Source organism: Artemia sp. Qi Xiang Cuo, chromosome 4 (genome assembly GCF_049724085.1).
Source record: "Artemia sp. Qi Xiang Cuo chromosome 4, ASM4972408v1, whole genome shotgun sequence".
Classification (NCBI taxonomy): Eukaryota; Metazoa; Arthropoda; class Branchiopoda; order Anostraca; family Artemiidae; genus Artemia; species Artemia sp. Qi Xiang Cuo.
Window position 1 is genome coordinate 20,321,945 of NC_142797.1, and position 27,145 is coordinate 20,349,089.

Genomic DNA, 27,145 nt, shown 5'->3' on the forward strand with positions numbered 1-27,145 from the left:
GGTACCTAAGATAAAGACTTTATCAGAGGCTTTTGTGGTTGTAAATTACAAAAAGTCGAATATAATAGCTATATCTATCAAATTTCAAAGATATTAAAGAGTCGTACACAGAAGGGCAAAAGACAATTTCTTGTTCGTTGGCTAGGATGTAACTTTGATTTTGATTCTTTGGTAGCAGTTGAAGACATTAGTAACGCCCAATGATTTCTATGTGACATTCATGTCCAATGTGTCTGATCCACTCTATAATGATTTGAATAAAACCAGTGATTTTTGGACAAAACTCTGTTCCACCATCAAATTCGATGGTGAGAATGAAGTTGCTCTTGTCGATTGTATTCTCGAAAATACATGTGATATCTGAGAAAAGATCACATATATGATATAAAAATTAGACAACATGATTGACCACTCGTTACCGATCCACAGATAGAAAATATGAATTCATTTGAATATCCCTTCGTCACATTATCATACGAGGAATTTAGTATGAATGTATGAATGAGGTAGTATGAATGATTTGTGTCGTGCCATCAATAAAGAATTTCCGCTAGTAAAATAAAAGCGTTTCAGTTCAATTGTTCAATTGAAGAGGGCGAGATCTACATTAATTAACCAATTGACAGGGAAAAGGTTATTCTCAATGATAATCTTTGAGATGTTCTTGGCTTTAAGCACAATATAATCAATGGTAAAAGTGCAGGAAGCACTAGTGATATGGATCGTATCATTTTCGAAGACTATCCACCTGGCTTCTCTTCAGACAGTTGTATATTTCTTTACACTTCATTCGTTGAAACATCCAGAGTTTATAATAGGAATGTTCTCCTCCTACGAGTTCTTGAACGAAAAACTAGTCATGATCACATTCATCATTACAATATAAAACATCTTCATTATATACCTGTACACACTTCCTATTTGGAACTCTGTCAGTTAGCACTAAGAACTGAATTAGGTGAACCTTTAGCAATTAAAAAAAGGTTTGGCCGTGATTGCATGTCATGATCGACCCGTCGTCGTTCAATAACAAGATATCTTATAGAAAAATGGCATTCATTTGTCCTGACATTGATTGCTATGTTGCTACTCTTGGTCCAAGACAAATGGGTCATGTAATGGACTATTACAAAAGTCGTTCATCAAGGTCGGGCTATGGTCTTGGCAGTTTGTTTGCTAAGCTATTTCGCTTTGCATTAACCTTGACTCAAAAATGTACTGTAGCGGCCACCGCAGGTTTTGCATCATCTGCACTACACGATTGGGGCTCTGGCAAGGATTTTAAAAAATTGTTTAAAAAAATCTCAGGTCCGGTGCACGAACCCTTGGCAAGCGATTGAAATCTCGAACAAATGAAAAAGGTTTAAAAAGGTCGAGAAACACTGAATCACTCATCAGTCTTTACTCAGGTCAGAAACGAAAGACATCATTCTTGTCAAAAAAAAAGAAGAAAAAACCAAGGAATAGATTTGTTAGATCAAAAAGGACTGCTTTTCCTAGGCTGAAACAATAGCATATCTACATACAAGGATTTTCATCCGTCAGTTACTTTATCTTTAAATCTATTCAATGCAGAAAATGTTGATGTGAGTGTAAAACATAGTTACTATGAACAATTCTATGCACAACAACCGCTCTCTGATAACATTCACTTTCAAATGTATTCCAATTAAGACTATTTCGTAGATATGTCTTTAACATTTATAGATTTGCATTTGGTATTCAAGAAATCTGACAATACAATGCCAATTCTTACCAACGGAATATTCCATGAAAATTACATATTGCATAATTTATTTCGCCAAATCAGTGTCTACATAAATGGTATTTTGCTGAGCACCAGCAACAATCTGTAGCAATAAACTTTTATTGGGAACAGGGCTTAATTGCGGTAATGAAGATTGACGGGGTCAAGTCCAAAATTGTACTTTGAAGCTGTGAACTTATACCTTATAGGTTCCCCGATAGCGCCACTTATAGCGCCAAGGACTATGCCACTTGTAATGCTATGATTAAAAGTGGTGTACCGATCACACCTCTCACCGAAAGCGAGAAAATAAAATGAGTAAATGAATGCAACCTCTTTTCCTCGAGCTATCTGGATATCAGATCCTTGGGAATGTACCTTGGGGATATGCGAACTAGCTACCTGTCGTGCGGTTAGATACAGACATATAAAAATATAATAAACGCAAATAGAAAGATAATAGTTTTATTATGACTTACATATTTAGGTGTACAACAATGCTCGCTTCAATTGACGGCAAATAATAACCAAGTCTCTACAATGACTGCATAATAATTTGAATCGCAATGCCTGAATGCCAATATAATTCTGTCGATAATAATAAGAGCACGAAAAAACACTTTTCTTCACTATATATCCTAAGTCCTGATCATGTGCCGTGGGAGCTACCCACGATTGGCCTAAGTCCTGAGGCAGGCCAAACCCTCCGTCCAATAATCTGTCTTAAATATTTCTGATGATTCAAACGTTCACATGGCTCTTATAATTTAAACTTCCTTAGAAACATTGTGTGTGTAGCATCTTTTTTATTGCCCACTATCTTAGCGAAATCCAAAGCTGGATAGCGCCGTTCTTTGTCTGAGACTAAACTGCGATTTTTGTCTTTTCTGATTAAGGACTTTTCTTTTTTTGAAACTAGATTTAAACTTAATTAGAGGAAGTCGGAATTATCTTTAGAAAGAAGGAGCTTTATTTTTGTATTTTAAATATTTACTCACAGAACATATGACCCTTCCCTTTATTTACTGACGTCCCGTCATTAGGGCTTGCTTGCCTTTGGGCATTTGAAATTTTCAAAATTTATTAACTCTTTATTCTATATAATTTTGTTTTATATTTTATGATTTTATATTTTTATTTTGGCTTAATCAGGATTGCTAAAACTTTCTCTATTACTTTTTTTATTTTATTATACGTCCCGATTTAATGTTTGTCTTCTGGATTAAGATAGTTCATAGTTCTGGGTTAGTTATTATGCTAAAGTGTTTCATTTCTTTCTACAATTAGAATTGATGACTTTTACTATTCAAACACAGTGGAAGCGATTTTTCGTTTACTTATGATTTTTTTGATGTCTATAGGGCACACTTCTTTCTATCTACGCTACATTAAATCAATAGCTCGACAACGCTACACCTAACTCTATCTGGACATCTAACACTACATACAAGAACGATTTAAAACACACAATATTGGGTTTACCATGTTCACTGGTAACATTAGAACACTTTCACTGGGGATGTTTGCTATGTAATATTAATGATAGGATATTGGAATTTTTGAGTTATCAAAGTTATTAAGAAGTAACATATGTAGATTCACACCTATTTCATCACCTTCGAGTCTTTAGCGTACTCAATCCTTCTGTTGTAAATTATTGTCCTTCACTCTTTTCGTCTTGGCAAAAAATTTTAAAGCACTTACAATATAGTTTCTTCATAGAACAGTTCAAGCATGATTGTGTTCACACGAGCTTTCTCTAATTGTCAATTGGGAAATGATGCTTCCGACTACAGGTGTGGGAATATGCTATAAGAGTTCATTCTCACCTGTTTTTTGACAGTTCGTAGGGTGCCTTATCATTAAGGGGTCGAACACTGGGAGTGCGTTTATTTTCTTCTCAGCATATCATTTTTGGGATATTTTGAGGCACATATAGAATGTATTCTCGTATAAAATTGTTCATTCGTGCATTTAGGGATTACAGTTCTCTTATAAAATTTTTAGTTCATGGCTTGCGTCTATTAACCTTTGCGGTGATTCTTAGGTTAATCACGGGGGAATTGAAGTTTGGATTTGGAACAGGTCGACATCAAACTATAGTGACTCCTTCAAAATATTGTCTTTAACTTGTGGGAGGGGTATATTGTCACTGAGGGGTTGGTCAATGGGGTTAATTTTGGTTTCCAGGTCCCTTTTTCAGAAATTATCTCGTAACATTTATGGGATAATAGAGATATGAACTTTCAACACAGAGGAGATAGGATGGATTCCGAGAGATGGTCGAAAGGGATTCGACGCGTAAGTCTGTGACACACAAATAGTTTTTGAGGTTATCAAATATCATAACCATACGGTCATATGGTATATGGATCCATAATGATTATCAAAGGCGATATTTATGTACTAATATCTTGTACTGGTCGATGGGGTTCTCAGAATTTATGTGATTATATAGTTCGATAATGCACTGGATACTGAGATTCAAATACAATGTTACCTGATACGTAATATAGTTCATGGTCGAGGAAACAACGATCAAAAGATAAATATAATTTTTGTAGACGAATCTGGGATGAAAATTGCCTGGAATCTATGGTGAGTACTCTTCGTTGGTTAAGGTATGATGAAAATAGATGCTACTAGGTTGTATCTGCACTGGACAATTCATTCTAATTCTCGGTGTCCCATATGTCAATCCACTTCCTATAATAAAAATAACGAGGTAGAATCACACGTTCTTTAAAATCAAGGAATCATAATACATAATAAAATGTGCGATTAGGTGCATTTTGGGTTCAATGTAACCCTACGAGACAACCTTAAATAGATACACTAACACTACTACATAAAACGACATTATTATCATGTTGGTTTCGTAGACGTACAATTCCCATTGGGAAATCTAAAATAGAGATGTCTTCAAATTTGTTCTGAGAAAGGAAGCAACGATAAAAGGCTTATTTAATTCTTCAAAACATATTTAATTCTCCCTTAAATTTAAAACAATCCTTTAAACATAAGTTACTCTACATTATTAAGTTTGAGGTCTAATTTTACAGCATATTTCATGCCTGCATTGTTCACGCACGTCCGTGCTGTTTAAGAAACGCATGTTGCAGCGTCGTAGCCACACGGTTTTACGCAAACAACCTTACAATGAGGGAACAAGACATAGCAAGGACGAGTGGAGACCTATATACCCGCTTGTTTTCTCATGTCTTCCTTTTTTCTTGGCTTAGACGTTCTCAGGGGGGTTTGGGTTTGACCTCTGCATTTCATCCATTTCTCCATGTTCTTCTTTTGATTTTCGCCTTTTTAGTCTCAGTATTTTTCTATAATCGAAAATCAATAAGGTTCTAATGGTCAGGGAAATCGCGAATACGAAACATACGGTCAATAGTATGTTCCACCAAAAATTAGTTGAGAATAATCCGTATCTATCATCCACATACGTTAATCTCTGGTCTTCATTCGTAAACAGGGGGATCTGGGAGTCTAATGCTTCTCATATTTTTGTAAGCTTTAACGTCCCTTTATTCTTTTCTATTTTGGACCATATCGAGGTTTTCATTTCCTCGTTTTCTATATTGTAAATAGTGTACGACAGATTATTTGTTTTGAAATAGATTATTTTGGGACTTATTACCATTTTGATCGTTGTAATCAACGGCGTTCAAACAATTGACAGTTTAGTTGTGAATCGACATCCTTGTTTTATGGTTATCGTACCTACATCTTGTAACAGTAATTCTGTTTTGTAACTTGGGTCTATTCTTTCTGTATTATTGTAACAAGACAAAGTTCCAACAGCTTCTCTTGGAACAGAAAATAACCAAAGATCATTTCTATGGTGTATGAATATTTCTCGCTTAGTACTTCCTATCACGGCTTCTTTCAGTTGGACTGGATACATCGTACTGGAATGGTACGGGTAGACTTATTATATTAAGGGAAATTATTCGAATTAATTATATGCAATGTGACTTTTAATTAGAATTTGTTTTTGGGAACTGGTATATGTTGAACAGTCGGTATCAGACGGTTTTGATTCATGCGAAGCCATGATATATGTTGAGCAAAATTTCTCTACAGAATTTTTATAATTGTATGATTTTTACTCGTAAATTAAAAGTTTTTAAATTATTATTCCTTTATGATGCCTATTCATTAAAATCTTTTTTTTGTATTTTTATGGGTATTTTAATCTGTCCGGTTTCTTATCCGTTCTACCTGACTGTGTCGTTACTTTTTCTTCTGTTTCTTGCGGTTTTTTCTTTTTAGATTTTGCTAACAAAATGAGAAAAAAATTTTTTATTGTTTTTTACAAAATTCCTGCTTTTTTAATACTGTCTATTTTACGTGCGCGGCCGCTGAAATCAGATTTGATTTTCCTATTTCCTTATCTGTTATATGGTCTGATTTGCCGTTCGAGTTTTCGAAACTGGTTTTCAATTATTCCGAATTAGAACTTTTAGAGGTTGCACTTCGTGTTTTTGAGGTATCACCTCCCCTTCCTTCGTAAATTTCTACTCCTCTGGAAGTAGAGGGTTTATTCTCTAAATCATCGCCTTGAGTTTTCAACTCGGGAGATTTGAAGAATTCTTGAGAGCTTAGGGAGGAATCAAGAGTTTTTGCGGGGCTCCTCCACTGTTTAAATGTCATGTCTTCAGGGGGATGGGGCATTTTTTGCACTAGTGTTTCCCTCCATGAAGTCCATTGATTAGGTTTTACCTTGGACACAGTTATATCATGATATTGTCCTTGCTGGTCATCCTTGGGAGTTTTATTCTCGGGCAATTTACTTTGACTTGTTTTTATGGGGAAATTTATTAAATTCATATCTTCTCGCAGATTTGTTTTAGTTGAATCTTTGGGAGGAGTTTTCTTTAGAGTAATACCGGGGGTTTCTACAGCTCTGTTTAATTCCTCCTACAATGACAGGGGCCTTTCTATTGGTGTTGCAGGGGAAACCATATCATCTGGAAATCTTTTGGGGGGACAAGGGGTTGAAATTCTATCAGGGAAAAATTGGGTTTTCGGAGATATCGTATAATCTAACTCTCATGCACTCACCGATGATGAACTCTTTGGATCTTTTGGCGTTTTTATTTCAGGAAAAAATCCTGGTATTAGGGATTTTTTCTTGGGAATAACTAGATTTTTCATAGCTAAAAATTCTTCAAAGTTTTCCTCATCGCTCTCATCCTCGAAATAGTCTTGCTTGAAATTAAAGGGTTTTAGCTCTGCCAATCTTGATTTAGGGGGCTCATTTTCTGCATCTGACGAATCTGTAGAGGAGGGATGTGATACCCATCTCTCTGTAAATTTGGCTCTTTTTATTCGGCTAACATGCGCCTTGTAAGTACTTCCACTATCGGGGTTTTCCATTTTAAAAGTATAATCGTTATCGTACTTTTTCATTATTCTGTACGGTCCAGAAAATTTGTTGGAAAGATTTGCCGTCCGTTTTTGCTTCGTTCTTTAGGTAGACGCAGTCTTCTACTTTGGAATCTATACTTCCCTTGACTTTGGGTTGATTTCTTAGCTCTTGGTTTATTTTACATTTTTCGAACTCTTGCCTAACTATTTTATAAGTTTTCCTCATCCTATTTATGAATTCTTGTTTGTAATCCTCCGAGTTATTGTAATTGTAATACTGTCGAGATTCAATAATCTCATCATACAGGATTCTAAAATCACGACCGAAAAGTAAATAAAATGGATTGTCTTTGGTTGTTTCTGAATAAGCAGTGTTGATTACGTTAGTTAAATAAGGTAAGAATTGATCCCAATCGTTCCTTTTGTCTTTTGTATAAATGCTTAATATATTCGAAAATATTTTATGCCTATTTTCTATTTTACCATTAGCTTGTGGGTGATACGCAGATGTCACCATTTTCTCTATGTTAAGAAAACTCATTAAATCTTTTGTTACCTTTGAAACAAAATTACTTCCATTGTCACTTAAAACTTTATTTGGAACGCCAAATTGTAAAAATAATTTCGCTAACGCCTTAAGCACCGTAAGCACCTTGACTTTTTAATGCCTTTGCAAAAGTAAATCCAGAAAAGTGATCTATAACTGAAAGAATACAAGTATGGCCTCTGTTGGAAACAGGCAAGCCTCCGCTGGTTCCGTATAAGTCAAATGAGACAAAATCGAAGGGGTACTTAGCTACCAGGACCCTTCCCATTGGAGGATTAGGATAAGCCTGGGGGATTTTTCTTAAGTTACATGCTTCGCATGTACTTACAAATTCTTTAAGTTTTGTTATTGCCGACGGCACGTAAAAATGTTGTTTTAATTTATGGAAAGTTTTCATTACTCCTGAGTGTCCACCTGTATCTGAATGAAAATATTCGAACACAGTTATTATTAAGTTTTGTGGTAACACAGGTATTATTGAGGTTTGGTTTCTATTTGTCTCAGCAGTCACGATGTTACCTAGTATTTCTTCATCAAGATCATATTAAAAATTATTTGTCTCTTTTCTAAGAGTTTTGAATTTATCTGGTAACACATCGTCATTCACAAAATAATTAATAAGCGCTGAACACATTTCGTCCTTTTTTTTGCTTTCTTTTTATATTGTCTAAAGACAGGGTACAATAGTTAATCTTATTTTCTTTTACTGTGTCTTTGACTTTGTTTTTCTTACATTTATGTTTGCTCTTAGCATTGATAGCGTTAACTTCATTTTCCTCAGCTTCCAACGGAGTATTTTCTGGATATCTACTTAAAAAGTCACAAGCTGCGTTTTTTTTTACCTTCTAAATGTTCAAATTCGTAATCTAGGTCTTGGATTTTCATAATCCATCTGGCTAGAATTCCCGTGGGGTTTTTAAATGTGCGCAGGTACTGCAAGCTTTTATGGTCTAATCGTAGTATAAATTTTCTACCAATTAAATAGTATCTAAATTTGTCCAAGTGGTGGATTATAGATAATAATTCTAAGTTTGTGGCGGAATAACTACTTTCGCCTCTTGATAAGGTTCTACTCGAATAGCATATAACTTTTTCTATTTTTTTTTGATTAGAAGGTCGTTGGAAAGGATCAGGGTTTCCTAAGGGACTTATTTGCGAAATAATAATCCCAATACCTTTTGAACTAGCATCGGTTGTAACCACAAATCGTCCGTTTTCAAAATCAGGGTTTCATAATATCGGTTCAGAAGTGAGTGCCGTTTTGAGACGGTCTAGAGAAATTTAAGCGTTCTAGGATCAGGTCACATTTTGGAAGTTTCCTTTAGTTATCTCCTTGAGGGGTTTCGCAATTTGGGCGTAATTATGCACGAATTTTATAAAGTAACCAGTAAGACCCAAAATTCCTCTTAATTCTTTCATAGTTCTAGGGGGTTTGAGGTTTTCAACACATTTTATTTTGTCGGGGTCTGGGGATATCTCTCCTTGTGTTACTATTCCTCCTAAAAATTTAATTTTAGGTTGAAATAAATTTACTTTTTCGGGCCGGCATTTTAAATTGCCCTGTATGAACTTCTTGAACATCTTATCTAATTTTTCTAAGCGTTGTTCAGCGTTTTCTCCCACGCATATAACGTTATCAACAAAATTAATGATATTCTTTAATCCTCTTAACACGTGTAATAAGGGTCTATATAGCGCGCTTGAACTTGTTTTAAGTCCAAAAGGTACTCTTAAGTATTCATATGAACCACATTCAGCTGTTGAAAACGCAGTTTTATAGACATATTTTTCAGCTATTTTCACTTGATGGTAGCCTTGGGTAAGGTCCAAAGAAGTAAAAATTTTATTTTTGCTTGAAAAAGAGTCGAGAATTTAGTCTATTCATGATAAAGGAAATTTATCGATAATCATTTGGTTTTTGAGGGCTTTATAATCTAATACAAGTATTAGATCGCGATTCTTTTTTGGTACCAATATCAATGGTACAGCATATGGGCTAATATTGGGGTATAAAATTTCATTTTTTTCTAATTCATAGATTTTATTTTTTACCATTCTTTGTGCTTATACGGTACACGATATGGCTGTTTCGCTAAAGGATTGCCAGTCCTTAAAATTGAATGTTCATAAAATGGTATCAGTCAAGTGTCATCTTCAGATGCGGAAAATACATCTTTAAAATTCCATAATAATTCGCATAATTTTTTCTTAAGTTCCAAGTCCGTAATATGATCCATATTAAATTTGTTTAAAAATTGCGATTTAGTTAGAGGATATTTGTTATTTGAGGTTTTAATGCCGTTAACTAGGTTTGTTTTAGAATTTTCCCATCTATTTAATTCATTCTCCGATAAAACTTGGATTTGAACTAAACACGTCCCCTTTGTTATTGTAATTGTATCATTTTCGTGGTTATTAGTTACCCAAATAAAACCTCCTCCTTTTTCGTAAGATATAATCTGTTCCTCACATAGCAGATTTTCAGGAATTTCATTTGATGGGGTCGCAAACCATATTTCGGATTTGCTAACTACTGGTTCAATCATCTGTGTGATTTGAATTTTTTGCATCGTTTTGGGAGGGACTTTTGTTTTCCTTATCGCGAATCCGTAATATTTCTTTTTATTTTCGTTGTTTATTAGATTCATAGTGGTACTATGTTGCGCCATTTCGGCATCTTGCGGCGTCACGCTGGGTTTTGCTATGTTTTTCCACAATTCCACTATTTTCTTGATTTTGTTTGACCTGTACTGCCGCTTATCTCCTATTTTTATTTTCGCAGATTCAATACCCTTATTTTTTAAATTTACTTCATCTCTGCAATGTCTCTCAGAATAATTGGACAAGTTTCTAAATATTCCTTTTCCTCCTTGCGAGACATGAGGTTCAAAAGATTGCGATATTATACCGCCATAAATTCTATTTACTGTTACGCTGTCTTTGTAACCTCTGTTACAATTTCTTAAGGTATATATTTCTTCCCCTACCTTAGCCGGGTAGAAAAGTCTTTCGTTCGCTAGGTCTAATAGTTCTCTATTAGACCTTAAAAAATTTGCGCCTATAATTGCTTCATACGGAAAGTTATCGCATATTATAAAATTTGTCGGAAAGATCCTATTCTCCCTTTTTACGTTTAGGCGAATTGAACCTCGCGTTCAATTTATGCCCTGTCACGCTAGTTAGATTGGGATTATTAAAATGTCTTTGTTGTCTAATATGGGGAGGCAACATATCAAATACGCATGAGTTTATAATGTTCGCAGTAGCACCAGAGTCAATCAAAGCCTAAAAGTAAATATTTGCCAAACAAAAGTCATTAAATATAGGTAACTTATTATTACTATCACTACAAGACGGTACTATCATTGTTTTGGACCTATTAAATATTCTGCGCACCCTCTGGGTCCAATTTATATTTCTGAGGGGCCTGAAACGTTTCCCTGAGGATTTATTTCATGTGTCGGTGCCTGTAATAGATATTCAGACATATGAGATTCCGTAGGCATATCTAATTGATTTACATCTATCTATCTTCGCAATATATTATTATTGTATCTTGAGTGTCGGGCGTCGGTTCTACGTGCTGGCACTGACAGCCGATGCCGACGGATCGGAAAATTTTTATTTCTCTTCGGCACACTTTTGTGAATTCTATATACTATTCCTGTATTATATTGGCATTGTCTATTCTTTGGGTTTTCACATCGGTAACTTATTGGTCTATTGGGGGAGGGGTATACAAATCTGGTTGGTATACGTTGTAAGGTACTGATTGCCGCAATTGCTCCAGGCTATAGTCTTGTGCACCACCAGCGCTATAATTTGTTCTTCCGAACAAAAAGTTGCCATAATTTTGCCTGCTGTCGACAGCAGATCTTGATATGTGTTTGGGGACATAACGGCAGTCCCTCATGATGTGCACAGGTCGATTACAATTATAGCATCTTATTATTGCATGGTTATTTTCATAATGAGATTATTTGATAGGCTGAAAACGTAATGTTTTCTGCCTAGCGGGTTCTTGCGTTTTATTTCTTTGTGGCACTGGGGAGTTATCCCTTGAAAAGAAATTGGGAAACGCCTGATCGCCCTTGAAGGTTAGGTTCGCGTTTGAATCGCCTAGGCTATTTATTTTTGCTTTACTGTGATTTGCGACCATCGTGTCGACTTCGATCAATTGATCTACCTCCTGAACTGCAAGATCCAACGTCTGAATATTTTTGGATATTACCATTCTATATAGTTTCGGGGGTAGCCCTTGCAAAAAGGTATTTAGAATGACTTTTTCATACAGTTGTCCTGAACCTCTTCCGTATTTTGCCTCTACTGAAATGCGTATATTATCAAGATATTCCCTTATATTTTGTGAATTGTCAAAGCATACCATTCCGTGTTTTAATTTATTTGTAGAACTGGTTTCGATAAATCTTTCTTTAAATGCCGTTAACAATGTGTCCACCGTATTGGCAAGTTGGCGTCATTACCTATGGTATGTTCAATCTGCTTTAGAAAGGTTAAGGCCTGGCCTATTAATCAGAATAGAAGCATGTCGACTAACGTTTCTAGCTCTGTTTTTGTTAGTTCTACAAACTGGGCCAATTGGATATTAAATTCGTCAATATCCGATTGACCATTGTACTGCGGGATAGACTTTGCTATTTTTATATATTTCACAACTAACTTTTGCGCCTTTGATTTTTCTTCTAAATCTTCAGACATTTTTTTTTGTATTTGAATTAACTCAAAATAAATTTATTTTTTTCACTTAACCTATTTAGGGGGAGACTATTATCTCCTGTGAAATATCCTAAAGGGTTTCCCTGTAATAGCTTAGCGACAATAGGTCTAATCACTTTTTTTATAGGTTTGTATCGTTCCAATGATGAAATATAAATTGCAAGGTTTATAGCCTAACTAGTTCGCAAGTTTTCCTCCAATTTCCGACCGTGCCATTTGTAGCAATAAACTTTTATTGGGAACAGGGCTTAATTGCGGTAATGAAGATTGACGGGGTCAAGTCTAAAATTGTACTTTGAAGCTGTGAACTTACACCTTAAAAGTTCTCCGATAGCGTCACGTATAGCGCCAAGGACTATGCCATTTGTGATACTATAATTAAAAGCAGCGTACCGATAGCGCCTCTCGCCGAAGGCGAGAAAATAAAATAAGTAAATGAATGCAACCTCTTTTCCTCGAGGTATCTGGAGATCAGATCCCTGGGAATGTACCTTGGGGATATGCGAACTAGCTACCTGTCGTGTGGTTAGATACAGACATATAAAAATATAATAAACGCAAATAGAAAGATAATAGTTTTATTATGACTTACATATTTAGGTGTACAACAATGCTCGCTTCAATTGACGGCAAATAATAACCAAGTCTCTACAATGACTGCATAATAATTTGAATCGCAATGCCTGAATGCCAGTTTAATTCTGTCGATAATAATAAGAGCACGAAAAACATTTTTCTTCACTATATATCCTAAGTCCTGATCATGTGCCGTGGGAGCTACCCACGATTGGCCTAAGTCCTGAGGCGGGCCAAACCCTCCGTCCAATAATCGGTGTTAAATATTTCTGATGATTCAAATGTTCACACGGCTCCTCTAATTTAAACTTCCTTAGAAACATTGTGTGTGTAGCATCTTTTTTATTGCCCACTATCTTAGCGAAATCCAAAGCTGGATAACGCCGTTCTTTGTCTGAGGCTAAACTGCAATTTTTCTCTTTGCTGATTAAGGACTTTTCTTTTTTTGAAACTAGATTTAAACTTAATTAGAGGAAGTCGGAATTATCTTTAGAAAGAAGGAACTTTATTTTTGTATTTTAAATATATCACATTTTACTCACGGTACAAATCTCCCAAATTATATGAGCTACATAGAGTTCATGTTAATGACACAAAATTCATCTAAGAAATTGAGGGGATCACATAATGGATATTAATATATTACTGACACTGATAGTACAGATACACTTAAAAAGGCGACAACTAGTAAATTGAATTTAGTTGGGAAAATAAATCATGAGATGTTTAATATACCCCAATCGCTACCAACAAATATTAAAGTGGACATAAAATTAACGCTTGCTCTATCCAATTTCATTTTACGAAAGCCAGGTATACGAGCCTTAGACAAATTAAACCAGGAAGTATGAGCCATAGACAAATTCCAACAGAAAAGTGTGTTAAAAATATCTTAAAAAAGATTTACACAAAAATTTTGTTTTACAACTACATTGGAAGAGTTGGAAGTTATTGAAAGTGTTAAAAAGTGTAAAATTTTGTCATCAGAAGTATTGGATTTCGTGGATCCCATAGGATCTAATGAGCACATATCTACTTGTACTATGGTTGTTGGTAACAGACCAAGTCCATGGGAAGTAATTACTTGTACTTCTTAGTCCCAACCTGTTATCTCTCTCCACTTTCATCATAGGGCAACCCATTTACAATATCCACTAATTTCATAAATTTAAATTATGTTCTTTAACCTTTATCATACCCAGCTACGATAACTCAACCCCCCCCCCTAAAAAACAAAAAAGAACTAAAAAAAATTTAATTAAATACTGTAGGATATTCTACACCACATATTCCACCTACATTTTGGAATATAGAAGTGTTTCAAAAATTTATTCTTCTCTTTACTATGATTATTTGTCCCACTTTGTCTTTGGCTGTTCAATTTTGCATTTGGGGTAAATTTCCATGGGGGGGGGTGTATGCCCAGCACCATACATTTTAGGCGACACAAGCCTTCATACACATATTTAATAACACAAATAAGATTAATTATTTTTTTATCACAATTAGTGAACAGTCAAAACAGCCAACTTTTGACTATAATGGAAATAATTTCTAAGTTTTGCTTAAACTTGTGTCTGTTTTTTTTGTTTTTTTTTTAGTGTATTTTTCTCCACTTGGTTGGTTTAAAAGCGGGTTACAGATAAATTATCAATCTAAAAATCAAAGTTTTATATAAAAATTGAGACAAAAGCAGTAGAGGAAAAAAAGAAGAAAAAATCAGCTCTAATAGGATTTAAAACTTAATATGAATCCAAAAAAGTTCTTGATGCTTCTGAGCTTTGGGAGAAGGGTGAGGTGTCAACAACTTAAAAGCAGCTTTTTTTTCCCAATATGGCTTGCATTTCTTGGAGAACTCCTTTGAAAAACCCAGGAAATTTACCCCTACTCTACCCCCTCCCTGCTTGGAGACGCAAGAAAAACATTAAATTTAAAAATAGGTATATTCCTGTTTCAGTAGTACATACAAAAATATAGTCATCACAGTCAACGCCTTAAGGCGAGGTATGCAAAATGTTCCAAACCTGCCAGTAGCAGGACTAGACACAATTCTAAAAAATACCAACACTTTAGCAGCACAATTAGTGTTTGTACAGCTTTTCTTTGAGCAAAAAGTATTTTTATATGTAAAAATGGTATTTTCAGACAAAGCCTGCTACCAATTTTGAAAACTGCCAAGTAGCATGCTACTTTGCTACGGCACTTTTTGCACGCCTGCTAAAGGCCATATCTGACAATTTTACTTCTACGAAATATTTGCTAAAAACTTTTTATATTTGAAGGACCAGTGGATCAATGCAGATATGAAAACCTAAAATGAAATTGAATATAAATTGGATGGCTGAATTTCCATTAAACAACTTAGCAAACGGTAACTTCGACACATAAGACCTTTATGTGTGACAATGGTGTAGGGTAGTAGAATAGATTTTTATTAGTATTTTTTTGTCATTAAAGGCTCAGTTGAAAAAAAATTTAAGTGCGTGGTTTCTAACTAATAAAAATAAGATAACTTTACTGAAATAGAATACTTCATTGAAGACCAGCTGCAAGATAGTTTTAACCTGGGATCTAAAAATCACATTCTTTCAAATCCTTTTTTAAAGCTAGTCTATTTCTGGATATCAATATAACCCTGTTCCTGTCCAAGTAATACACTAAAAAACTGCCGAGGTCATTACTCTTCAGAGAGTTGAACAGTTTCCATTTTGCACATTTGCAGTTCTTTTGCCATGGCCTTTAATTTCTGGAATAGCATACCGAAGCTGTAATGGTCACAGACAACACATGATAACAGGGGGAAAATAGCATGAGCTAAAACATACCAATATGAAGCTTCTTAAGAAACTCTTCCCTTAGAATGGCTGCATCTTTAAACCATTCAGAAACATATCCTTTATTTGGATAGACCTCTTCCAATGGTCTGAAAGACATATAAAAGGAATTTTCGAGAATACATGATATTCTATTTATATAATATACTCATCTCCTCCGAGGAGATGACTCATCCGAGGTAATTACTCTTCAGAGAGTTGAACAGTTTCCATTTTGCACATTTGCAGTTCTTTTGCCACGGCCTTTGATTTCTGGAATAACATACCGAAGCTGTAATGGTCACAGACAACACATAATAACAGGGGGAAAATAGCATGAGCTAAAACATACCAATATGAAGCTTCTTAAGAAACTCTTCCCTTAGAATGGCTGCATTTTTAAACCATTCAGAAACATATCCTTTATTTGGATAGTCCTCTTCCAATGGTCTGAAAGACATATAAAAGGAATTTTCAAGAATACATGATATTCTATTTATATAATATACTCATCTCCTAATTTATAGAATACTTATAATTGTCAAAATTATAAAGTTGAATAAATACCAGGTCCAAATAGACCAGTTTTAATGAATTTTATATTAAAAATTAGAAATTTTCTACCTAAAATTTTCTTTTAACTTAAGATGGATCTTTCTTATAAAAAGTCAAATTATGGATTTCTTCTATTGATCTTAAGATAGGGTATGAGAGGGGACTGGTAGCCCTCCAACAACTTTTCAACATTCCCCTCGACATGTCCTGATAGATTCAATTTAATGCCCTCAGCCATTCTTAAAATACTGCAGATCTGCCTTGTTTGATAAACTGGATGTACACAAGTGTTTTTTGTTTTTTTTTATTTAGTTTAACATAACACTCAAGATTCTCCGTTCAGATACACCCAGAATCAAACATTTTCCCTTTTCCTAATGACCAATCCTGTATGTAAACAATGGGCAAACTGCATAATTTACTATTCTCACCCTGGGGCTGTGGGGGCATTGTATCCCTTGGGGCATAGCTATTAGACCTTTTGGCTAGTTTAAACAAAATGACAATATCGAAATTCTAATCAATGTTGGGGAGAGGGGTCACACAAAAAAGACACGCGCGGGGGGGAGGGTTGGTTGCCTTCCAATCACTCTTCAATATCCCATCAACATAACTTGAACACAATAAACTCAGCCATTTCTTCGATACAGCTGATATTTCCTTTTGCAACCAGCAAGCACATGATGTGTTGTGATAGTGTTCGGCATTCCTCTCAAAACTTTCTTAAAGTTTGACCCTAATACCCGAAGCCCTTTTAGTTATCCAGGATAAAACATGCCCTCTGTTTCAATATAATACCCTATCATACGCTAGGCAGCGCAATAGCGCTGCCTAAGTAAAGAACGATGTTGGCACAATGTATTATTATTTTTTTTTTCATACCAGGGCACTTCGTATCGAAGGAGTTGTCGTAGAAACTTCGAAAAGGAAATTAGGTCTTGGAAATTAGGACTTCGAGGATGACACCCCCCCCCCCCACAGCCCTCAGGGCAAGGATTGTAAGTTATGCCCAAAGGGCATATAAGATTTTTATAGAACGCGTTGTCGTAGAAACTTCAAAAAGGTCTCATTCGATTGGAAATTGAAATGGCTAGTGCCCTTTTTAATAGTCGAAAGTGATTGGAAGGCAACCAACACCCCTTCTACGCACATCATTTCCCCAAACACATCCAATCAAAATTTTGAGATATCCATTTTGTTCAATGTAGTCAAGAGTTCCATTTTGTTCCACGCAGTTTAAAGTTCAGGATATTATACCTTTGAGGAGGACACTCCCCCCACAGTCTTCAGGGCAAGGGTTATAAGTTATGCCCTGAGGGCATATTAGTTTTGATTGAAATCTTTATCGTAGAAACTGGAAAAAGGGATCATTCGATTGGAAATTCAAAGGTCTAGTGCCCCTTTTAATAGTCGAAGCTGCTTTGAGGGCAGCTAACCCCCCTCTCACGCCAACCTTTTCCCCAACCACATCCAATCAACACTTTTAGATAGCTATTTTGTTCAGCGTAGTTGATTTCCAGATATAAATTATGTTTTTGAGGAGGACGCTCCCCCATATCCCTCAGGGCAAAGGTTGTAAGTTACGCACTTGCGGCATATAAGGTTCTTATAGAAAGCGTTGTCGTAGAAACTTCAAAAGGGGCTCATTCGATTGTAAATTGAAAGGGCTAGTGCCATTTTTAATAGTAAAAATTGATTTGAGGGCAACTAGCATCCCTATCACGCCCACCTTTTCCTCACATCCAATCAAAATTTTAAGACAGCCATTTTGTTCTACATAGTTGAAAGTTCTGAAAATTAGGTCTTCGAGGATGACATCCCCCACACAGCCATCAGGGCAAGGGTTGTAAATTATGCCCTGGGGGCATATAAGGTTTTTATAGAACGCGTTGTCGTAGAAACTTCAAAAAGGGCTCATTCTATTGGAAACTGAAATGGCTAGTGCCCTTTTTAATAGTCGAAAGTGATTGGAAGGCAACTAACACCCCTTCCACGCCCACCATTTCCCCAAACTCATCAAATCAAAAGTTTGAGATAGCCATTTTGTTCTACGCAGTTTAAAGTTCAGGAAATTATACCTTCGATTAGAACAATACCCCCACAGTCTTCAGGGCAAGGGTTATAAGTGATGCCCTGGGGGCATATAAGTTTTTATTGAGGGCAACTACTCCACCTCTCACGCTCACCTTTTCCCCAAACACATCCAATCCAAATTTTTAGATAGCCATTTTATTCAATGTAGTTGAAGGTTTTGGAAATTAGGTCTTTAAGGATGACAACCCCCCCCTCCCACAGCCCTCAGGGCAAGGGTTGTAAGTTATGCCCTGGGGGCATATAAGGTTTTTATAGAAAGCAAGTTGTAGAAACTTCGAAAAGGACTCATTTAATTGGAAATTGAAAGGGCTAGTGCCCTTTTAATAGTCGAAATTGAATAAAGGGCAACTAACCCCCCTCTCACGCCCACTATTTCCCCTAACACATCCAATGAAAATTTTGAAATATCCATTTTGTTCAATGTAGTCGAAAGTTCTTGAAATTAGGTCTTTTATGATGATAACCCAAACAGAGCCCTCAGTGCAAGGGTTGTAATTTATGCCCTGGGGGCATATAAGGTTTATATAGAAAGTTGTTGTAGAAACTTCAAAAAGTGCTCAATTGATTGGAAATTTAAATTACCCTTTTTAATAGTCGAAAGTGAGTGGAGAGCGATTAACCCCCTCTCACGCCCACCATTTCCCCAGACACATTCAATCAAAGTTTAGAGATGGCAATTTTGTTCAACGTAGTTGAAAGTTCTGGAAATTATGTATTTAAGGATGACAAACCCCCCATAGCCCCCAGGGCAAAGGTTGTAAGTTATGCTCTGGGGGCATATAACGCTTTTATAGATAGAGTTGTCATTAAAACTTCAAGCGGGGCTCATTCCATTGGAAATTGGGGGGGGGGGGCTAGTGCCCTTTTTAATAGTCGAAAGTAATTGGAGGGTAACTAAGCCCCCTCTCACGCCCACCATTCCTTGAAACACATCCAATCAAAATTTTCAGATAGCCATTTTGTTCAACGTAGCAGAAAGTACTGTAAATTAGGTCTTTGAGGATGACCCCCCCCCAGTCCTCAGGGCAAGGGTTATAAGTTATGCCCTGGGGGTATATAAGGTTTTTATTGAAAGCGTTGTCGTAGAAACTTCAAAAGGGCTCATTTGATTGGAAATAGAAAGGTCTAGTGCCTCTTTTAATAGTTGAAACTGATTAAAGAGCGACTAACGCCCTCTCACGCCCACCATTTTCCCAAACACATCCAATCAAAATTTTGAGATAGCCATTTTGTTTAACGTAGTTGAACGTTCTCGAAATTCGGTCTTAGAGGATGACAACCACCCTCACAGCCCTTGGGGCAAGGGTTGTAATTTATACCCTGGGGGCACATAAAGTTTTTATAGAACGCAATGTCGTAGAAATTTCAAAAAGGGCTCATTCGATTGGAAATTGAAATGGCTAGTGCCCTTTTTTGTAGTCGAAACTGATTGGAAGGCAACTAACACCCCTTCCACGCCCACCATTTCCCCAAACCCATCCAATCAAAATTTTGAGATAGCCATTTTGTTCCACGCAGTTTAGGAAATTATACCTTCGATTAAAACACTCCCCCCCCCCCCACAGTCTTCAGGGCAAGGGTTGTAAGTTATGCCCTGGGGGCACATAAGTTATTTTGAATCTTTGTCGTAGAAGCTTCAAGAAAAGGGCTCATTCAATTGGGAATTGAAAGGGCTAGTGCCCTTTTCAATAGTCAAAAGTGATTTGAGGGCAACTAACCCCCCTCTCACGCCCACGATTTCCCCAAACACATCTAATCAAAATTTTTAGATAGCCATTTTGTTCAGTGTAGTTGAAATTTTTAGAAATTATGTCTTTGAGGATGACAACCCCTCCCCCCTGCCCTTAGGGCAAAGGTTGTAAGTTATGCCCTGGGGGCATATAAGGTTTTTATAGAAAGCGATTTTGTAGAAACTTCGAAAAGGGCTCATTTAACTGGAGATTGAAAGGGCTAGTGCCCTTTTAATAGTCAAAAGTGATTGAAGGGCAACTAACCCCCCTCTTAAGCCCACCATTTCCCAGAACATATTCAATCAAAGTTTAGAGATGGTCATTTTGTTCAACGTAAGAGAAAGTACTGGAAATTAGGCCTTTGAGGATGACAACCCTCCCCCCAGCCTTCAGGGCAAGGGCTATAAGTTATGCCCTGGGGGCATATAAGGTTTTTATTGAAAGCGTTGTCGTAGAAACTTCAAAAGGGCTCATTTGATTGGAAATTGAAAGGTCTAGTGCCTTTTTTAATAGTTGAAAGTGATCGGAGAGCAACTAACGCCCCTCTCACGCCCGCCATTTTCCCAAACACGTCCAATCAAAATTGTGAGATAGCCATTTTGTTTAACGTACTTAAATGTTCTGGAAATTAGGTCTTGGTGGATGACAACCACCCTCACAGCCCTTGAGGTAAGGGTTGTAATTTATGCCCTGGGGGGCTTATAAGGTGTTTATAGAAAACGTTATCGTAGAAACTCAAAAAGGGCTCATTCGATTGGAAATCGAAAGGCCTAGTGCCCTTTTTAATAGTCGGAAGTGATTGAAAGGTTTGGCATTTTTATAGTAAGATCGATATGGGTATAATGTATTTTTTTGTTGTTGTTGTTGTTTTTGTTTAGACTAGGGCACTTCGTATCGAAGGAGTTGTCGTAGGATCTTCGAAAAGGGCTAATTTGATTGAAAACAGAAAGGCCTGATGCCCTTTTTAATAGTCGAAAGTGATTGGAGGGAAACTAATCCCCCTCCCACGCCCATCCTACCATTTGCCTTTATGTTTAAAAACTAATTGTGGCCTTAAGATTAAATCAAAATGTGAAACTACCACAAATCAGCATCGATAAATAAAACGAAACCCAAAACGAACAGAAATTACAATAAATAACCGAGTCAAACTCAAAACAAGCAGAAATTAACATAAGTTGGGCTCAAAACCCCTATACCTTCCGAAGACCAGAACATACTTTGCTCTTTACTGAAAACAATATAAATGTTTTTACTTTTATAACTTTAATAAATCAAATAATATTAACATTTTGATTACTAAATATCAGTATATGTATATAAAACTGACAATGCACATTCATTTCCGTAAAGTGCGAATTATGTTCTGGCCTTGGGAAGGTATAGGGGGTTTGAGCCCCAAATATGTTAATTTCTGCTCGTTTTGAGTTTGACTCGGTTATTTATTGTAATTTCTGTTCGTTTTGGGTTTCATTTATTTATCGATGCTGATTTGTGTTCTCAGTTTTGCATTTTTTATGAACATCTCGTCGTTGAATTGAAATGGGTTTTGTATATTTTGGTCATCATTTTCACAGGTGGGGGGCTCAGCCGCCCTTTTCTTTTTTTTTATTGGTCTCGTGTCACCGCGTTTACTTTTTTAATCATGGAGGTTGCTTTCAGTGCAAGAAAGTTTTCGATATTGCCGAATTCCCCCCCCCTAGTAAAACGTCTACTGCAAGAGTAGGTATAACCCCTACTTTTAATTCAATTTTAACCGTATTTTCTTCTTCATTGGCGATTTCTATTATGACCTGAGCCGTCGGACATTTATGTTTTGCTCCATAGTAGCATAACGCTGCCACTTTATTTTCATAGTTTATGACCGTTTTCTCTATGAAATCTTTCCGTACATAGGTTTGGTCGCTGCAGGAATCGATAGCTATTTCCACCGATTTACCATTTAGTTCCCCACATACTATGTGTGATTCTGCAAATGCGCAAGTTTTCACATTTTTCAGGCTTCTAACCCATGCGGTTCTCTTAAACGTCTGAAACTTTTTCCTGTTCTCTCGGGATCGGTCGTTGTGATATCGATCGTTTCTTGGATTGTCCTGTTTTCCCTTGGACCCATCATTCCTTGTTCTGTAGTTATTGTCGTAATTTTATTTTACCGTTGCGACAATCTGAGGCATAATGTCCATGTTTATTACAGTTAAAACTGGTAATATCATACTGTTCCTGTTTTTGGCCGTATTTTCCAACGTCTTTATTTGGGCATTTGGTTTGTCTTTGCCATATTTGGCTAGCATTATTTTTATTTTTGAGTAAGGGTATTCTTTCCTACCATTTCCTCCTAGCCTTGTTCTTGGTGGGAATATCTCCCTCCTAATTTCAGTGTGCCTGTCTGCTAATTCGGACATTTCTTCAATTGTTTGTGGATTTTTCTCTTTTAAGTACATTCTCATATTTGGATAGGTATTTTCTAAGAACTCTTTTATCAATATTTTATCCACTATTTCCGTTATCTTTTTTTTATATCTTCTGGGCCTTTTATCATTCTACAATTTTCTACTTCTAGCCATTTTAAACACATGTCTTTTAATTTGTATCCGAATTCTTTATACGGATACAAATTTCGTATTTAAAATTCGTTGTCTCATTTTCTTTCACTTCTAAACCTTCTTTGAAAGTGCTTGGGGGAGAGTTGAAACTTTTCAAAAATGGCTTGTTTTACCCTTTCAAAATCTTTCGAGTAGTGCATTGGTAATGCTTTATATGCAATTTGTGCTTTGTAGTTAAGGAGTGGCTGTATTGTTGTCACCCCACTTTCTCTCGGCCATCCATTTAATTCCGCGGTTTTTTCATAGTTGTAGATGTGCACATGCAATCTTTAATTTCTGTCGTTGGTGGCAGGTTTGCTGTATACAATCAATTTACGTCTGATAATCTCCAAGGCTCTTGAAAATTTTTCCCTTTAATTATCTGCGCTAATTCTCTTCTATTTTGTTAATCTACTCCTTTCTTTCGTTCCTCCGGTGTGTTGTCAGCCTGTTCCTTCTTTTTTCCTGCTATTCTAACAGCCTCTTCTTTTTGTTCTTGAAATATTCTATCAGCCTCTTCCTTTTTTCTCTAGCTATTCTATCAGCCTCTTCCTTTTGTTCTCTGGCTATTCTATCAGCCTCTTCCTTTCGTTCTCTGGCTATTCTATCAGCCTGTTCCTTCTGTTCTCTAGCTATTCTATCAGTCTCTTCCTTTCGTTCTCGGACTATTCTATCAGCCTCTTCTTTTTGTTCTTTAGCTATTCTGATATTCTTTCTTTCTTCTCTTTTCGTTCTCTGGCTATTCTTTCTTCCTTCATGAAATTTAACAATTGTTGTGACATATCTATTTGACTACTTTTTCATGAGCCCCTGCTGAAAATTGAGCTTCTACTACTCCTGCTACTTGGCCTACTATGATTCTCTCCGTCTTTATATCCTCTTAATTCGTTTACTGAGTCTGTTCGTCCTATAACTATATTTTCTCTTATTATCGTCACTGTTTCTATTTCATGCTCTCTCATATTACCGGGTGTCCTCCTTCCCAGCTGTATTCTTTCTTTTCCCATATTTGTTTCTTTTATCTGGGTTTCTCTATCTGGGAATAATTCTATCTGAATCCGCCGTTGATTCTTTTCTCCGTTGACGGTTCGCACCAGAGATCGCCTAGTTACTGATTTTTTTTTGAAGTTTCCCCCTTCACACTGGTAAGAATTATTTATTTCAACCCCTGGTTAATAAATAGTTCTATCTTATTGTGTTTTTCCGAGGATATTTCCAGCGGGAGTCGCATACAATTGTGGGTCTGAATATGATTTTGGTTTACCACGGTAGTTTTTTTTCGAATTCATATCCAATTCTTTCAATTCTTGTCCCTTTTCTGAGCTTGTATGAATCTTCCGTTTTTCCGCCATTACTTAAAGGTTTACTTAACGTCAAAATACTTCTTCCGTCTAAATGAAAATTCTTTTACCAATGTCTCTTCTTATCTTTTCGTGAAAAATTGTTGCGTTTTAATTTGCTGATTTTACGTGGGGGGTGCAGCCTCCCTTGTCTTACAAGTTAATTAGTCGCGTGATATATTGATTCCTAAATTTTATTTCTTAATATTGTCTAACCAGGCACAGCCCAGATATTTTTTTTTTCTCTCTTCACGATTTTTTTATATGTAACCATAATAGGCTACTGTGTAGGCTAACTCAACTTGTCTCTTCGAAAACGCGGAATTCTTTTACTATCAGATTTACCGATAGGACCTTTCTTGCTGCCACCAGTATTATACCGGCGAGCCACGACAGCCACCAGTATTCGGGTGTTAAGGTACGGGTGTCATCACTTATTGGTGCAAAAATTATGCTACACCACTTACTGAAGGGGAAAGTCCCTGGCGGCACCAAATATTATAATGGGATTCCCGTACTTACTACCACAGTTCTGTAAATATAGGGTTTGTTAGTACCCAATTTACAATACACCCTGCCCCAGGGTATGGTAACGTGATCGAACGGTCAAATGGACAACCTCTAAGGCCAAGGGTGCATCCAACTCGGGTCAGCACTAAAGATCTCTGGCTATCTCCCTGGAAGGTAAACGAGCCCCCTTGTCGATTTAATAATGACGGTATTTAGTGTAACTCTTTTCCTACCCTGTCTGGGTTCCTGGAAAAAATAGTCTACAAAGCTGTAGAAAATATTTTACTTGTAATTTTCCAAAAAATTCACACACATATAACACTTTGAAAGGAATAGACTTCCCCAAACGGGGTGTCAATGTCGACTCACTCAAAAATAATATTCGTTCTGTACAACAACTTTGCATAGGGGTAGACCTTCGCTTGGCCCTGGCCAATCCTCTCAATCACCATCCAAAATCCATTCTACTTTTTCGTAATTTTATCTTTCAATGGCTCAAACCCGGAAGACCAAAATAGAATTTAAGTTCAAAGCTTACTTATTACGAAAGAATCTAGCTAAGCAACGAGAGTTCAACTTATGATTAAAATTATCTTGTAGGCAAAAATAATTACAGAAAGGAAAATAGGTCATTTATCTGAAAGGAAAAGAAACAATGGATGGAACCCCAGCAAGTTGCATTAGAATACAAATATTTTCATTTGGTTAATTCAACATCCCTCACAACAAGTCCTCTTAGTTTCAACTTCACATCCCAAACTGTTCCTAAGATATTGCTGTTACACCCTTTTGACAACCTGCATAATGACGGCGCGTTGTGATTCAGTTCACCTTTCCCGCTAAAAATTCCTTGAAAATTTTACCTTCATATCCTTAGGCATAGTTGTAATAGTTGTCACAGTAGTAATATTGATATTACTAGTAATAGTACTACTAATAATAGTGGTAGTACTAGTAGCAGCAGTAGTATTAGCATATTGCCTTTTTGTCACTACAATATCCCTCTCATCAAGTCCTAAAAGTTTCAACTTAATATAAATAGCCATTGCTAAGACACCGCTGATATGTCCTTTTGATAACCTGTATGTTCATATAACTCTTGAAATTTTCATCTCAATGCTCTTAGCCTTACAAGAAGTTGCAATAGAAGTAGTAGTAGTAGTAAATGTTGCAGAACAGTTGTATTAGCAGTGGTGTGCACATATTGCCTTTTGGTCAGATGATCTTCCCTTTTAAGCATTCTCTGAAAGTTTCAACTTGACACCCAAATACATTCTTGAGATACTCTCTTTTCACAGTGTGCATGCACACGGCGTCTTTTGACATTTTTCAAATTTTAACTCAATATTGTAAATGGAGTAGCCTAGTGTGTGGTAGTAGTGGTGGTAGTTGTAGTAGTATTGGTAGCATGTAAATATTGCCTTTTTGATCATCTCCCTTACCATTTCCTGAATTTTCCAAATTAATGTACTCAGTTATTTCTGAGTTACGCCCTTATGACAATCTGTACACACACAACGTCTTCTAATTTAGTTCAACAACCCCTCAACACTCTCTGAAAGGCTCATCTGAATGCCCTTCGTCTTCTTGGAAAGTAAAGTTCTAACATCAAAGCCTTTGTCAATAATAAATGCAATAAATGAACAGATAATAAATTGCCTACCATAAAGCCCACTCCCGGACGGTTGTGGGGGCTTGACTTCCTCTTAGGCAGAAAATTTCAACTTTACAACAATGCTAAACAAAATCCCTGTCTTAAAATTTCGATTGGATGTGTTTAAGGGAATGATAGGCTTGGGAGGTTGTTTGCCCTCCATTCACTTTTGATTCAGTTCTATACGAATTGCCCTGTCTAAAAAAAAAAAATAAATAAATAAATAAATAATACATTGTGTCCATGTTGCTCCTAAAAGTTATAAAACCCAAATGAAAATCACACCATCAGATTCAGCGTATCAGAAAACACTACTGTAGAGGTTTCAAGCTCCTATCTGCAAAAATGTGGAATTTTGTATTTTTTGCCAGAAGAAAGATCACGGATGCGTGTTTATTTGTTGTTTTTTTTCTTCTTCTTTTCTTCCCAGGGGTGATCGTATCAGCCCAGTGGTCCTAGAATATCGTGGGAGGGCTCATTCGAAGGGAAATTAAAAGTTCTAGTGCTCTTTTTAAGTGACCAAAAAATGGAGGGCAACTAGGCCCCCTCCCACGCTTATTTTTTTCCAAATTCACCCGATCAAAGTTTTGAGACAACCATTTTGTTCAGCATGGTCAAAATTTAACAAATGCGTCATTTAGGATGACTTAATCCCCCAAAGTCAACAGGGGGAGGGCTGGAAGTTATGAACTTTACCCCATGTTTACATATAGTATTGGTTATTGGGGAGTATACAGAAGTTTTCAGGTTTTTTTCTGGTAGCGGGGGGGGTCGGAGTTGATGTTTGAGGGTCTTCCCATGGAGGAAGTTTTCATGGAAGAAAGGACATTGCTATGAAGGGGGCACCGGATTTTCCAGCATTATTTAAAAAAACAATC

General features: G+C 36.4%; 1 protein-coding gene across 3 annotated transcripts in view; it reads right to left on the reverse strand.

Annotated features, from left to right (window-relative positions):
* Nucleotides 1-27,145, reverse strand: part of LOC148952867 (phospholipase A and acyltransferase 3-like) — a 161,639-nt gene that overhangs the window by 109,428 nt on the left and 25,066 nt on the right. For 2 of the 3 annotated variants that reach the window (XM_089087454.1, XM_089087453.1), the window contains exon 2: nt 16,155-16,252. In XM_089087454.1, the coding sequence (XP_088943580.1) occupies nt 16,155-16,252 (98 nt within the window). Of the gene's footprint in view, nt 1-15,814; nt 16,064-16,154; nt 16,253-27,145 lie in introns of those variants that run through there. The other variant, XM_089087455.1, reaches the window with a different exon arrangement.